The sequence below is a fragment of the Pleurodeles waltl genome, chromosome 6 (genome assembly GCF_031143425.1).
Source record: "Pleurodeles waltl isolate 20211129_DDA chromosome 6, aPleWal1.hap1.20221129, whole genome shotgun sequence".
NCBI lineage: Eukaryota > Metazoa > Chordata > Amphibia > Caudata > Salamandridae > Pleurodeles > Pleurodeles waltl.
Window position 1 is genome coordinate 1,119,627,127 of NC_090445.1, and position 14,145 is coordinate 1,119,641,271.

General features: G+C 45.8%; 1 protein-coding gene across 3 annotated transcripts in view; it reads right to left on the reverse strand.

Moving 5' to 3' along the window:
• Positions 1-785: 785 nt before the first annotated feature.
• UBXN10 (UBX domain protein 10) overlaps positions 786-14,145 on the reverse strand; it is a 37,499-nt gene continuing 24,139 nt past the window's right edge. For all 3 annotated transcript variants that reach the window (XM_069240286.1, XM_069240285.1, XM_069240287.1), the window contains 2 exons: positions 6,696-6,797; positions 786-3,645 (listed from right to left, as the gene is read on the reverse strand). In XM_069240286.1, the coding sequence (XP_069096387.1) occupies positions 2,776-3,630 (855 nt within the window). In that variant the 5' untranslated portion in view covers positions 3,631-3,645; positions 6,696-6,797 and the 3' untranslated portion in view covers positions 786-2,775. The remainder of the gene's footprint in view (positions 3,646-6,695; positions 6,798-14,145) is intronic.

Here is a 14,145-nt window from a genome sequence, read left to right on the forward strand (position 1 = left end):
ACGGTTCATCCTGACAAAGGTTTTGATTGTTCCTTAATGTGGGTAGTCATTCACCTGAAATAATCGATTTTCTTACAATTAGGGGCTAAAGGATAAGTCACAAGAGAATATGCTGATAGAAGCTACTTCAAACAACAAAACAACTTGCAAATGTCCTTACCCAACACTAAATGGCAGAAGTTTGCAAATAATGCGTATACCAGACACACATGTATGAATCAGACATTTCTCTCAACATCCAAGAAACAAGTACTGGGTCACTGGTGAACAAGGGCTGCTGGTACGTTTGGATCAGAATTTGGCTGTGGTCAGTGTTGAATGGGCTCAGGTCAGAGGATAATCTGTGTAGGCAAATGGCAGGTTTCCAACATTATCTGGCTTGGATAGTGCGATGTATGGATCATTGCTTAGCTAGGTACTTGATTTAGGTCAATTTTTAGCTTGATCTGTTCGGGTTTTTATCAGCATTTTGTTCTGCTCAAAGCTGCCTGTGGCCCAGGAAGTGACTTAGGCCAGTGGCTGATTTGGTTCAGTACTCAAATGAGATGGTAAAGGTTTGCTACACTAGCTCGCTTTGGGTAGCGCTAGACATGGATCAGTTTCTGGCTTATTATTGAACTGGGAATGTCTTTACTTGTATTACTTTGTTTTTTGTTCAAATCAGCTTACCACCTGGACTTGGAATGGCACCATGCTTGAATAGGCGCCTAGTTCGTCAAAACTCTTTAAGAAAGGTACACATTTTAAAAGAGTTCAGTATGAAAAGACCTTGAGAAAAACAGAGCCAATGTTCGAGTTTTCAGTTTAATGATTTATAAATTCAACCTCAACATTAAGTGCAGTTTCATTTTTGAATCAATCTATGTCAGAAATAAAGTGAAATGGGCAGGATATTAACAGGTGAGCTGGCCATTAAAAGCAAGACACCTGCAGGAGCGACCAGTGACAAACTCAATCTCCGACATTACGTGAATACTTTACCAGTGTCCACATATCCCACAGCCTGTCAATGGCTTGCAAGGCTGTAGATCGACCTAGCAAATCACAGGCTAACATGTCCAATTCTAGCTTCATTCCCATATTACGCAAGCTTGGCTCTAATTCATGATTGCATACCAGACTGGTCAGTCTCTTTCCTACTTCAAATTTCAGACCTGGTCAGTACTTAACACAATCTTCCATGACGCACACAGATTTCCTGAGGCTTTCACTCCATCTCCCCCAACACAAGACAAACTCTAGACTCACTGTCCATTACTTATGCCGTTTTCTCCCAAAGAACTGCCTGGAACTATTATCATTCCCGCCTCTCGCATGCAGACCTAGTAAAGGCTCTGACCACATGTTCTTCTAGCACATGGGCCATATCAATTGCGGACTCTATATTCCACAACATATACATTCATGGAATGTATCCCAGCACATGCTCTCCTATCTACCCCTGCTTGTAGGTACGATCAAGTTCCTCATTACATGCGGACTTAGCCTGGCTTACCTTCCACACCCTCCTCCATTACAGATCTGGACAGATTTTATTTCCGTTTCACCAGTATTATATAGTCCCCGCTCAACATCACCTCTCCAAGAAAGATACGGTGATGTTCTAGTTTAATTTACTGAACAACATGCAGAACGGACAAGGCATTGGTTCCAGCTGCAATGGGCCATATAACAAATCAAGTTTGGTCTAGTCTGTTCTGGGGTAGGCTACATTTCCATTTACAGGACTGTTCAGTGCCATTATAAAACGAAAAGAAAAGGCTTCTTTCACATTGAACTAGCCATCTGTTGCCGCCTTCCAAAGTTCATAGATTCTCACCCAACCACATTGTAATAGGGAATACTTCGGGATGCTCATACATACAACTGCCCATCTTAACATCTTAGACCAACCCCATGCCTCGAGCGTGTACGAACTCATGCCAAATGTGGTTCGGCATTTCAAAGATTATTATTAAGACATACCTAGCAGAGTTAAGTGTTAAAAGTCTTTGTACTCAAATACATTGTACGTGACAAGTAGTGAAACATTAGAAGAGATTAATGCAGGGGTGCTAAAGGGTAAATCACAAAGATTATTTTGTGATATAATATGAGACGAAAGAAAAAGTTCATAAAGGGCCAATATATGAGTGCACTCTTGGGCTGGGCATTTTCTGGTGCCTTTTAGAGGTATACATCAATCTTTACAATAGGCCTGTGGTACGAAGTTATTTGACTGTAACGACAAAAGCAAGTTTCATTACCAAGGAATAGGTTCCAAAAGCACTGCTGAATCTAAGGTTCTGCGCACACATCATGGATCAATACTGCCTTCCAACAAATTAAATCTGCGTCCTCTCGGCATCACACGGTGCAAGTATTTGAAGCTTCCCATGTTGCAGGGCAAGTAAATAGAGAAAAAGCAGCTGGTTTTGCATAACTTGGGCTAGCAACAGAAAAGGCGACTTCTGATTATGAAGTGTGAATGCAAAATAAGGCAATAGTTTCAGGAGGTCAACTGTGTGTTTGGATTAGTGCTCACTTAGTGTGCAGGGCATACATATTCACTCTTTGATTTTTAATCATTGAAACACACCTTTTAAACAATATTTTTCCTGCAGTACTGTCCCACTTGAAGACTGCCAAGCCTGACCCAAAATCAGACTATTCCATAATCTGTGGAATTGGGGGCAAAAGGGTGAGGAGTCAGTTGGCATCTCAAGAGCAAAGCCAGGAATCTGTGCCATATTACACACTTGTCAAGACCAAAGGTGTTTAGAGTTCCACACCCGATCAGTCTTGCTCTTCCTGAAAGATGCAGAGCACAGACTTGTTGGGAATCCCACAGTCTTCCAGCGACTTTGTCAGATCAGAGAAGCTCCTGCGGGGTACTTCCATTGTTTCAATGCTACACTTCTTATAAAAAGCAGTTGACCTCTGTTCTGTCACAGCTATTATTGTTTGAAGAGTATCAGTGGGCCGAAAATAGCGCTCATATCTACGGCCTGATGGAGATCTCACAGCGAGAAGTAATCTTGGCTCCTCCAGTGGTTCCTCCAGGTCCGTACATAGAAAAGAACTTTGTTCGTTTGCAGTATCTTGCAGCTTCTCTGAACTAGTGGATGATGATTTGAACACAGATTCCGTAGAGCTTTGTGCCCTAGTCTTACTTTTAGCTGGTCTGTCTCCTCTATAGAGTGGCCTTCCCTGTGTTTCTTGTGGTCTCTCTCTCAAACGTAGCTTGCTGGTTTGCTCAGACACATTGCTCTCAGCACTGTCTCCTGTCCCCTCCTTTCTGATGCAAGGCAAAACCGTGTACTTGTTCAAGGAAGAAGACGGTCGAGATGGCATCTGCTGCAGGAGCCCAGGGATCTCTTCCTGGCTTATCCGGACATTAGACAGTTTCCTACTGGTGGCAGAAGTTGAGCTTCGCTGGCTGTGTGGCACTTTATCAGAAACAACAAGCGGAGGTGGAGAATGCACTGGCACAGAGAAGGCCTCCACATTATGGGAGAGGCTCACACTGGCTCTGGTGCGACCTTTCGCAGACTTGGGCCGTGTCACATGCATGGTGAGGATGGTTGGCTGCCACGTGAAAACTTCTGTTCTTCCTGAACTATTGAAAAAATCAGGTGGTGCTATGGCCATTGCTCCTCAGGACGCCTAAAAGAAAAAGAAAACATGAGATTATAACATTTCTTCAGTTCACCTTTCTGGCTTATTGTATTAGATTGCTTTGAACTATGTCTACTGCTCTTTCTACAACACTCACTCGCTCCATGCACAGTACCTCGCTGCTTCCTCTGCTGAACCGCAGAGGTTCACTTGACTATCTCATAGTTTCCTTCCATTCCAAAACGCCAGGGACATGAAGGGTTTAACATTTGTGGTCCCCAAAACGTCCTTTTTTTCTGCTAATTCAACGAGGGGTCCATCATGTACTGCATTATTCAATGGCTAACCAACAGAGCTCTTAGCTAATCGATGAGATATTGTTGAACGACCTCACTGTTGATATCAACCTGAAGGCATGATGCAACACCGCATTTCTTGTGCAGTTAAAGCCTTTATTTTCTGAAAAAAACACACTGGTGGTCTCTGGCTTTCTATGGACAGCAGATGCTGTTTTCCCAAGGAGGGGGACGAGATGCTCTGTACCCATATATGCAAGTGCTTTGAACATTAAAGCTTTTATGACACTGATGCTTACATAGAATTCTCCGTGAAAGGTGAAAGCATCAAGTAGACAATGCACAGCCGTGCAGTCAAACTTCGACGAGTCTCTGTGTCTTGTGCGTATAAATGCCTCTACTATGAGACAACACTCATCAGTGCATCTTCAGCTGGCCTCACTGCTTAGGGCTCGGTACGATTTTCAGTGCACTGTCCGAATCCCTATGGTACACTGGCGCTGGCAAGTCGCAACTGCTCTCTCGCAAACCTGCATCCGCGGACTGACTCATGCACTCCAAAGTGATACTTTGCAGGTGACTATAGAGACTCGAACCACAAAGGCTTTCAAAGCAGCACTTCCAAGTATGTGGGGGGTCACGATACACCCACTATGTGGAGTGTAAGGCCTCTGTATTGGCTAGATTGTGATGACAAGCAATAGACCTCAGTGGCACACTCTCTCAGCTTTCACACTTGGATACAGAGGCCTCTTTGGAAATGACAAATAAAAAAATATAAAGCATGAGCAATACACGTGACTACGTACCGCCCTTGTATACCAGCGCTCCTGACACATGGCACATCCAAATAAACACAGACCTTAGGGCATCCAGCTTGCATAAGACAAGAATTTAACTGGCATATGACAAAAGAAACTTGCGTGGATAGAACCTTGTGGTTCCAAACATTCTATTAGTGCAACCACGGGGTCCTAGGCCATAAATTCACACATGAACCATCTCCTCCTTTCACTCAACTACTCTCAGCAAGTTAAATCACAGTAGAGTCTCAAGAAAAAAAATTCTCCTTGTTGAGCCTTTGTTCCCCAGGGTGAAATGAAAGATAATTGTCGCCCCTGCACCTAGAATGAACCTCCAGTGGTGAAGGTAAATTGACTGATAAGGCCAAAGAGTAGGGGTGGGATGCAGGTTCTGAGTAAACCATGTGCAGTCTTTTCCAATAACCACGCGTACATGGTTCTTCCACATCATATGAGACATTTCAGAAATTGCATATTAAATCATAGCCCAGGTAATAAAGACAGACACAAAACGTAACGCAATGTAAATTTATTTGGGAGTTAAAAACTTGGGGCAGCTCTTACTTGGTACAGGAAATATTTAGGGATTCATTTCAGGGGCAGAGGTGAAGGGACCAGACCTTCCAAAACTAGTCTTAAGTGGTACTATCTATATATAGATGTATAGATATAGATATATATACACACACACACACACACACACTCATATGTGGTCTTAATCATATTGCCCCACTACTTGCACCTAGATTTACTCGGCTTTTACTAGTCCAAGGCTACCCAAGCCTGGTACCTGCAGCATCCCTGCACTCTAAGGTTCTCCACTAGTTGTATGAAATGAAGAGTATTAATATTAATTTGGATGAACATTGCAGGTCCTGGGTGTTTAAATTGAAGAGCCTCCATTCAATTCCATTCACGGGGTGGAGGGTTGGGGGGGGATTTGAGGATTACTAAACGAGTATTATGTTATCACAAATTTATTTTGCAACCCATCAAGACAGGGGCCCTAGCCGACCCAAAATATAGGTGTGCCATTTTCAGGTATTCATAACCATCCATAAGACTGATGGCCCTCTGCAATGGCCCAGCATGCCTGCTTTCTTGCCATTTACTTCCTAGCCTCCAACCTGTTATGTGGCCCTCAGGGTCACTGTGTGTCGCAGAGATTTTGAGGGCAGAGGTTGAAAGGGGATTAGTCTGTTCCGAGTTGACAGCATCCATAGGCTCAGGAAGGGCACTGTGCTGCTCGTTGTTCTCTTACACTACCCCGAGGTTCTGTCCCAGTCACTCAGCTTCCAAGAAGAGGAATCTACACATATCAGCAGTCCTCTCTCCAGCTAACATATTATCACAGAGCAGTCTGGTAAAGGATGCCTTCTGGAAAAAACGTTCATCCACGTTGCCTATCACACAGATAGGTTGTGCGTAATAGTAGCCACGTACTGCAGAAACATGCCCCACTAGGGAACACTAAAAGCTATCGCACACCACGCCATTGCACATGGGCACTGCCATGTAAGTGGAAACACAGGGATATGCACACTGTTACATTCAATCTGATAATTATGATTTTTCCCCCTTGACCAAGTCACTCAAGCAGCCAGTCTATTCAGTCACTAAGGAGGGACATTTGAATATACTACTGTGAATACTAGTGCCCAAAAACAAATACGCAAAACATCGCATACACGTACACAAGAATACAATCCTACCACAGACAATAGTATACATAGGAATATGATGGATGGGTAGAGATGTTGAAACAATAAAGTTGAGGTAAAGGCAGCATTTATCATGAGGCCCAAAGCTCGTTAATTTGGAAGCAATCCAGGGCCAGGGAGATTTTAAACAACATATGGCTCCCTTATTCTCCTGTGCTACTATAAACATCTCAACACCAAAGCAGCTACTGCCCCCTTACACCACCACATCCTGTATTAGTAAAAACGGATGACCGAAAAATAACTATTCCGGCAGCAAAGACTGTAAAAAGTCTTACCTTGTTGCGTGGAGAGAAGGTGCTCTTTGGGCTTTGCATTGTGAGGTACTTCAGAGGAAAAGCTGCAGTACACATTCAGTTAAGGGCTTGTCAGCACCATTCCTGAGCAAGAAAAGAAAAACATACCTGAAAGTCATTTTCACAAGTATGTTTATCAGTAAAATAGATTAAACAAATAAATTGTGATACAGTGATTCATACACATTGAGACTCACGTCTAGTTGCTTCAAAGATTCACCATATGAGAATTACAAAGCGTCCATAACCAAACAATAAGTCAAATATATAGTATAAGGAGGCTCTTTCACAAATTAAAGGGGACCACTGAGTGTAGCTTAAAACCAGTTCCCTTTACACAGTCCTATAGCTCTAAATCACCAACAGGCATTTCAGAATGTTTCTTTGATGGTGTCTGTGTAGGTTTTGAGATCTACGGTGGCAACATTCACAGAGTGATCCATTTAAAACGTGGCCTCGTGTTTTCTCATGATGTACAATGGCTAGTAATTTCTCACATAGTAAAGTAGCTAGGACTCCCTTAATATTCTCCAGTACACTCTAGAGGCCACGGTTTAACCTTTGGTGCACAGCAGCACAAGTTCCCCCTTTGCCCAATACAGACTAGGATTCTCCTTCTACGAACTAACGGTGATTTAATTCTCTTTGTAGAAAACAGCAGTTAAAATTCTTCTGACACAATGAAGTAGCTATGATTCTCAATGCAAAGTGCAATTGATAACAATGGTCATGTGTTCCAGCTGCAAATTAAATTCAGTGTAAATGTGTATGAAGGGGTGCACAGAGGTCAAAATACTTAAAAGGCAAAAGTAAAAGGAAATAAACCGCATAATCGCGAATGAGTGCAGTGTACGTTTGGACTGGTAATATGAGGAAGATATGAGGAACTGCATTCATGGGAGAATGAAAAGAGGGTGCTGAAGAGGAAAGAGAGTAGGTTAGAAATGTGCAGATGGATCAGATGTGAAAAGAAAAAAGGCACACTTATCTATCATAAAACGCACATAACTGAAGGCAAATACCCCTTCCACAGACCGCGATAATATTTCATTCACAGTCTCACAGTTTCAGAATTGAAATATTTCCAATGCTAATTATTTAGAACTAATTATTACTCATTTATCTTAAACAGCTAACAACCATTGACAAAGCCAATAGTTTTAACAGGTTTCAGGTGTATGAAAGTTGTGTTATAATTTTGGGTGCAAAAATATCTCAGAGAGAAACCAAAATACAGGCCAGGTGGCACACTATGGGAATCACAGAAATTTATTTTACATGTTCACTTTGAGAGAGACCCCACTTTTTTCATCCCACTTACAGACCTGTCTGCACATATTTCTGTATGACTGATTGCAGCCAGCAGCTGTGGGAGATTCCTGATGCCTTGTAAGAGCATTTTCTTCCAAAGTTGATGTCGCGGGCAGGGCAAGACAGTGGGCAAGCACACACTTTAAAGGGCCTAAAGTTGCTGCGCTGTACAATTTGCACAATAAAGTAACCGTCAAACATATTAATGTTGTAAGATATGGGGCCATTTTTAATTAATATTTCCAGACTATAAGTTCTGATTGCTTTATAAACCTTGCTTTGTCACTAAATTAATTTGCTTTCAAATGCACTATTTGTCAATATTCTTTCAATTTGTTCTTGGGAGGAGGACCCACCTTGGACTCCACGTTTGTCCATTAGGCTTGCTCACTTCACTTGCTACACAAAAGTCAGACCCAACTTTTACGTCCCACCACTTTCAAATCACACCAGCCGCCACTGGGTCTCAGTGCAGTAAAAATGGTACAAGATTAGCATTATAACACTTACCGTTACAGAAGACAAGGCACTAAATCACACATGCTTACATCCACTCTTACTGCGTGAAGAATGGGGAAAGGATGGTGGATGGCTGCCCTCATGCAGGGATGACGACTCCGATGCCCAAAACCATGACGCTGTAGGAAGGTAGCCTCTTTCTAGCCTTGTTACCCCCACTTTTGGCCTGTTTGTGAGTATATGTCAGGGTGTTTTTACTGTCTCACTGGGATCATGATAGCCAGGGCCCAGTGCTCATAGTGAAAACCCTATGTTGTCAGTATGTTTGATATGTGTCACTGGGATCCTGCTAGCCAGGACCCCAGTGCTCATAAGTTTGTGGCCTATATGTGTTCACAGTGTGGTGCCTAACGGTATCACTTAGGCTCTGCTAACCAGAACCTCAGTGTTTATGCTCTCTCTGCTTTTAAAATTGTCACTGCAGGCTAGTGACTAATTTGACAAATTTTCATCGGCACACTGGAACACCCTTATAATTCCCTTGTATATGGTACCTAGGTACCCAGGGTATTGGGGTTCTAGGAGATCCCTATGGGCTGCAGCATTTCTTTTGCCACTCATAGGGAGCTCAGACACGTCTTACGCAGGACTACCACTGCAGCCTGAGTGAAATAACGTCCACGTTATTTCACAGCCATTTTTCACTGCACATAAGTAACTTATAAGTCACCTATATGTCTAACCCTCACTTGGTGAAGGTTAGATGCCAAGTTACTTAGTGTGTGGGCACGCTGGCACTAGCCAAGGTGCCCCCACATTGTTCATGGCAAATTCCCCGGACTTTGTGAGTGCGGGGACACCATTACACGCGTGCACTACATATATGTCACTACCTTATATGTAGCGTCACAATGGTAACTCCGAACATGGCCATGTAACATGTCTAGGATCATGGAATTTTCACCCCAATACCATTCTGCTATTGGGGGGACAATTCCATGCATCCCCGGGTCTCTAGCACAGAACCTGGGTACTGCCAAACTGCCTTTCCGGGCTCTCCACTGCAGCTGCTGCTGCTGCCGCCAACCCCTCAGACAGGTTTCTGCTCCCCTGGGGCCTGGGCAGCCCAGTCCCAGGAAGGCAGAACAAAGGGTTTCCTCTAAGAGACGGTGTTACACCCTCTCCCTTTGGGAATAGGTGTGAAGGGCTGGGGACGAGTAGCCTCCCCCAGCCTCTGGAAATGCTTTGATGGGCACACATGGTGCCCATCTCTGCATAAGCCAGTCTACACCGGTTCAGGGATCCCCCAGCCCTGCTCTGGCGCGAAACTGGACAAAGGAAAGGGGAGTGATCACTCCCCTGACCAGTACCTCCTAGGGGAGGTGCACAGAGCTCCTCCAGTGTGTCCCAGACCTCTGCCATCTTGGATTCAGATGTGTTGGGGGCACACTGGACTGCTCTGAGTGGCCAGTGCCAGCCGGTGACGTCAGAGACCCCTCCTGATAGGTTCTTACCTCTCTTGGTAGCCAAACCTCCTTTTCTGGCTATTTAGGGTCTCTCCTCTGGGCTATTCCTCAGATAACGAACGCAAGAGCTCTCCAGAGTTCCTCTGCACTTCCCTCTTCAACTTCAACCAAGGATCGACCGCTGACTGCTCCAGGACGCCTGCAAAACCGCAACAAAGTAGCAAGATGACTACCAGCAACATTGTAGCGCCTCATCCTGCCGGCTTTCTCGACTGTTTCCTAGTGGTGCATGCTCTGAGGGCTGTCTGCCTTCACCCTGCACTGGAAGCCAAGAAGAAATCTCCTGTGGGTCGACAGAATCTTCCTCCTGCTAACGCAGGCACCAAAAGACTGCATCACCTGTCCTCTGGGTTCTTCTCATTCTGACGAGCGTGGTCCCTGGAGCACAGGGGCTGGGGCCAAGTGTCTCCCACAGTCCAGTGGCCCTTCTGTCCAAATTTGGTGGAGGTAAGTCCTTGCCTCCCCACGCCATACAACAAACCTGTGTACTGCGTGATTTGCAGCTACTCCGGCTTCTATACACTTCTCCAAGGTTTCCTTAGTGCACAGCCTTGCCTGGGTCCCCAGCACTCTGTCCTGCAGTGCTCATCCCGCTGAGTTGGACTCCGACGTCGTGGGACCCTCCTTTTGTGACTCTGAGTTCACAGATCTTCTAAGTGCCTGCTCCGGTACTTCTGCGGGTGCTGCCTGCTTCTGCGGGGGCTCTCCGAGTTGCTGAGCGCCCCCTCCGTCTCCTCCTCCAAGGGGCGTTATCCTGGTCCTTCCTCGTCTCCAGCAGCACCCAAAATCATCAACCGCGACTCTTGCAGCTAGCAAGGCTTGTTTGCGGTATTTCTGCCTGGAAACACTTCTGCAACATCCAGCACTCCGTGGGACATCTTCCACCCAAAGGAGAAGTTCCTAGCCCTTTTCGTTGTTGCAGAATCTTCGGCTTCTTCCACCCAGAGCAAGCCCTTTTGCACCTTCATCCAGGGTTTTCTGGGCTCCTGCCCCCCTGGACACTATCGTGACTCTTGGACTTGGTCTCCTTGCTTTACAGGTCCTTAGGTCCAGGAATCCGTCTTCAGTGTTTTGCTGGTGCTTGTGGTTCTTGCAGAATCCCCTATCACGACTATTGTGTCTTTCTGGGGTAGTAGGGTAACTTTACTCCTACTTTCTAGGGTCTTGGGGTGGGGTATCTTGGACACCCTTACTGTTTTCTCACAGTCCCAGCAACACTCTACAGCCTCCCATAGGTCTGGGGTCCATTCGTGATTCGCATTCCACTTTTGGGGTATATGGTTTGTGTTGCCCCTAGACCTATGTCTACCTATTGCATCCTATTGAGATTATACATTGTTTGCACTACTTTTCTTACTGTTACTTACCTGTTTTGGGTTTGTGTACATATAACTTGTGTATATTACTTACCTCCTAAGTGAGGGTATTCTCCGAGATACTTTTGGCATATTGTCACTGAAATAAAGTACCTTTATTTTTAGTAACTCTGAGTATTGTGTTTTCAAATGATATTGTGCTATATGATATAAGTGGTATAGTAGGAGCTTTGCATGTCTCCTAGTTCAGCCCAAGCTGCTTTGCCATAGCTACCTTCTATCAGCCTAAGCTGCTAGAAACACCTCTTTTCTACTAATAAGGGACAACTGGACCTTGCACAGGGTGTAAGTACCACAAGGTACCCACTATAAGCCAGGCCAGCCTCCTACAGACACTAAAAGCGTCACTGGCCTATAGTGGTTACTGCCGTAGACTACAATGGAAATGAAGGGCTTTCGAGCAGTCAGCCCTGTGTTGTGCATCACAGTGCAGAAAGATGATTTACTGCCAGGCTTCCGTCTCCTGCTTCAAAGCGAGGCGAGGAAGACAGCCCGGGACAGACAACCCACACATAAATGCATCAGTTTGTTTAGAGATACAATAGTTACTCTAAACAAATCAATCTATTTAATATTTTTTATATAAATGTGTAGGAATTTCAGAAGGGCGCAGACCCTCAGCCCTAAAAGAGAAAGCACATATAAACTACACACGCAGCACACACCACACCACTGCACCATCAACACCATACACACATCACAACTGCACACAAAAACCACAACACACCAGCACACCAAGCTAAGGACCCCCCACATCCCATCAAGCCCCATAGACCACATCCTTGCACACAACACCCCCTACCCTGCCAATCCACATCATAACCACCATGTCCCCTCAAAAGCACCCACGATTCACAGACGAAGAGTTGAGGGTCATGGTAGGTGAAATCATCAGGGCATATCAGGGTAGAGCCACAACTGTTGGGAGCACACGTCCAGCAAACATCCATAGCCAGGAAAATTGAGTTATGGCAGAGGATAGTTGACAGGGTCAACTCAGTGGCACCCATCCATGCACAAGGGAGGACATCAAGAAGAGTTAGGGCGACCTCAGGGGGAAGGTGCATTCATGGCTTCATAACACCAGATTGCCATCAAGAATGGCAGTGGACCACCAGCTCCTCCCCCAGAGTGCACATCGTGGGAGGAGAAGGTCTTGGACATCACGCATCCAGAGGGCCTGACTGAAATAACCGGAGGACTGAACTCTGGTAAGTCAACAACACTTCCCTGGTACCGACTCCTGTACAGCATTCGTACCCACCACCCTATCACTCCCCAATTCACTCAAACTCACACCTCTGCCCCCCCAGTCACCTAATGCTCCTCCCCCCTGCATGCCACACCACCCGACTGCCACTATCCCCACATAGTCCCTTCCTTGTTCATGGATAGCACTCACAATGGCAAGCACTACAATTCCCACAATGCATTGCTCCCTACACATGAAAAGCTGCTATACGAACTTCACTGTGGAACACCTGCACGTCAAACGTTTGCAACAGCTACACCAACTGGATTTTTTGACTGTGTTGTACTACATGGCAATGACAGCAGTGCTATCCACTATCCACCACCCTCAATGGAACATGGAACACATGTCACAATCCATGTGCCACAAACAATATCTGCAGTGCTACATCTGTCATTGCCATCACTGGGAAGCAAGTCAATCCACTGTGTGAATCAGACTATGAAAGAAACAAGTACACCTCCATAATGTAACTATCTCTCTCTCCATCCACAGGTACCCCTGCCACTGCCAAACTGCAGAGGATGCCAGAAATAGCCAGCCCTCCCCAGGATGAAGGCTCCAGTGGATGTCTGGACTATGACGACTTCCTGGCCCATCTGGGACAACTGGTCAGTCCACCAACACCAGACCCACCCTGACCACATCTGAGATCCCCAGCCAAGTGGCAACACCACCACAGCCAACCCCTCGACCTCAAACCTGTGTTCCAAGAACTGTACAATCAGCAGTGTGTCCCCACAGTAGAGGGACCAGAGTCAACCCCTCACACCCAAGACGATGAAGGTCCTGGTGTAACTGGGAGTGGGCACACTGTGCCAGGGGCATAGGCAGAGAGGGCAAGGGGGAGTTGGAGGGCACCTGTGGGACAAATGGATGGGGCTCCAAGGGAAACGACTGGCCAGGAGGCCATCTCCAAAGTCTTGGGACCATACCAGCAATCCCAGGACAAGACGGACCAGATCCTTTCAACCTTGCAGGAGAACCAGAGACTGCAGAGGGAATATCACCAGGAGGCCATGAAGCAGTGGCAGGCTCACAAAGCCACCATGGCCCCCACTGCAGGGGGGCTCAAGGAACTTACTACCATCCTGTGTGTGTCCTCCACTCACCAGCAGGCCCCTTCCACTAGCCACATACCAACTGAGCCATCCACTTCTCCCACTTCTAATGGAATGGAGGCCCTGTCAGAGGACCTACAGCCCACCATCACCTCTCCCTCGTAGCTGAGGAACTCCCACAAAAACAAGGTAATTCAGATATCCTGCAGGACCTGATGCTATGGCCAAAACCACTACCTGGAAGTGATTCTCTTCTGAACTTTCTCCCTTGTGTGCCAAATGAGACACTGTTGACTGTCCCCTGTCATGTCTCAATGTTCCCATGGCCCTTGGATACTGGACCTGGACTAATCACAGCTGGTCCCACTACTTTGAAGATGTCATCCACCATGACAACACTCATTACCCATTGCACTTGTGAATCACAATAAACAGCATTGAGCACAG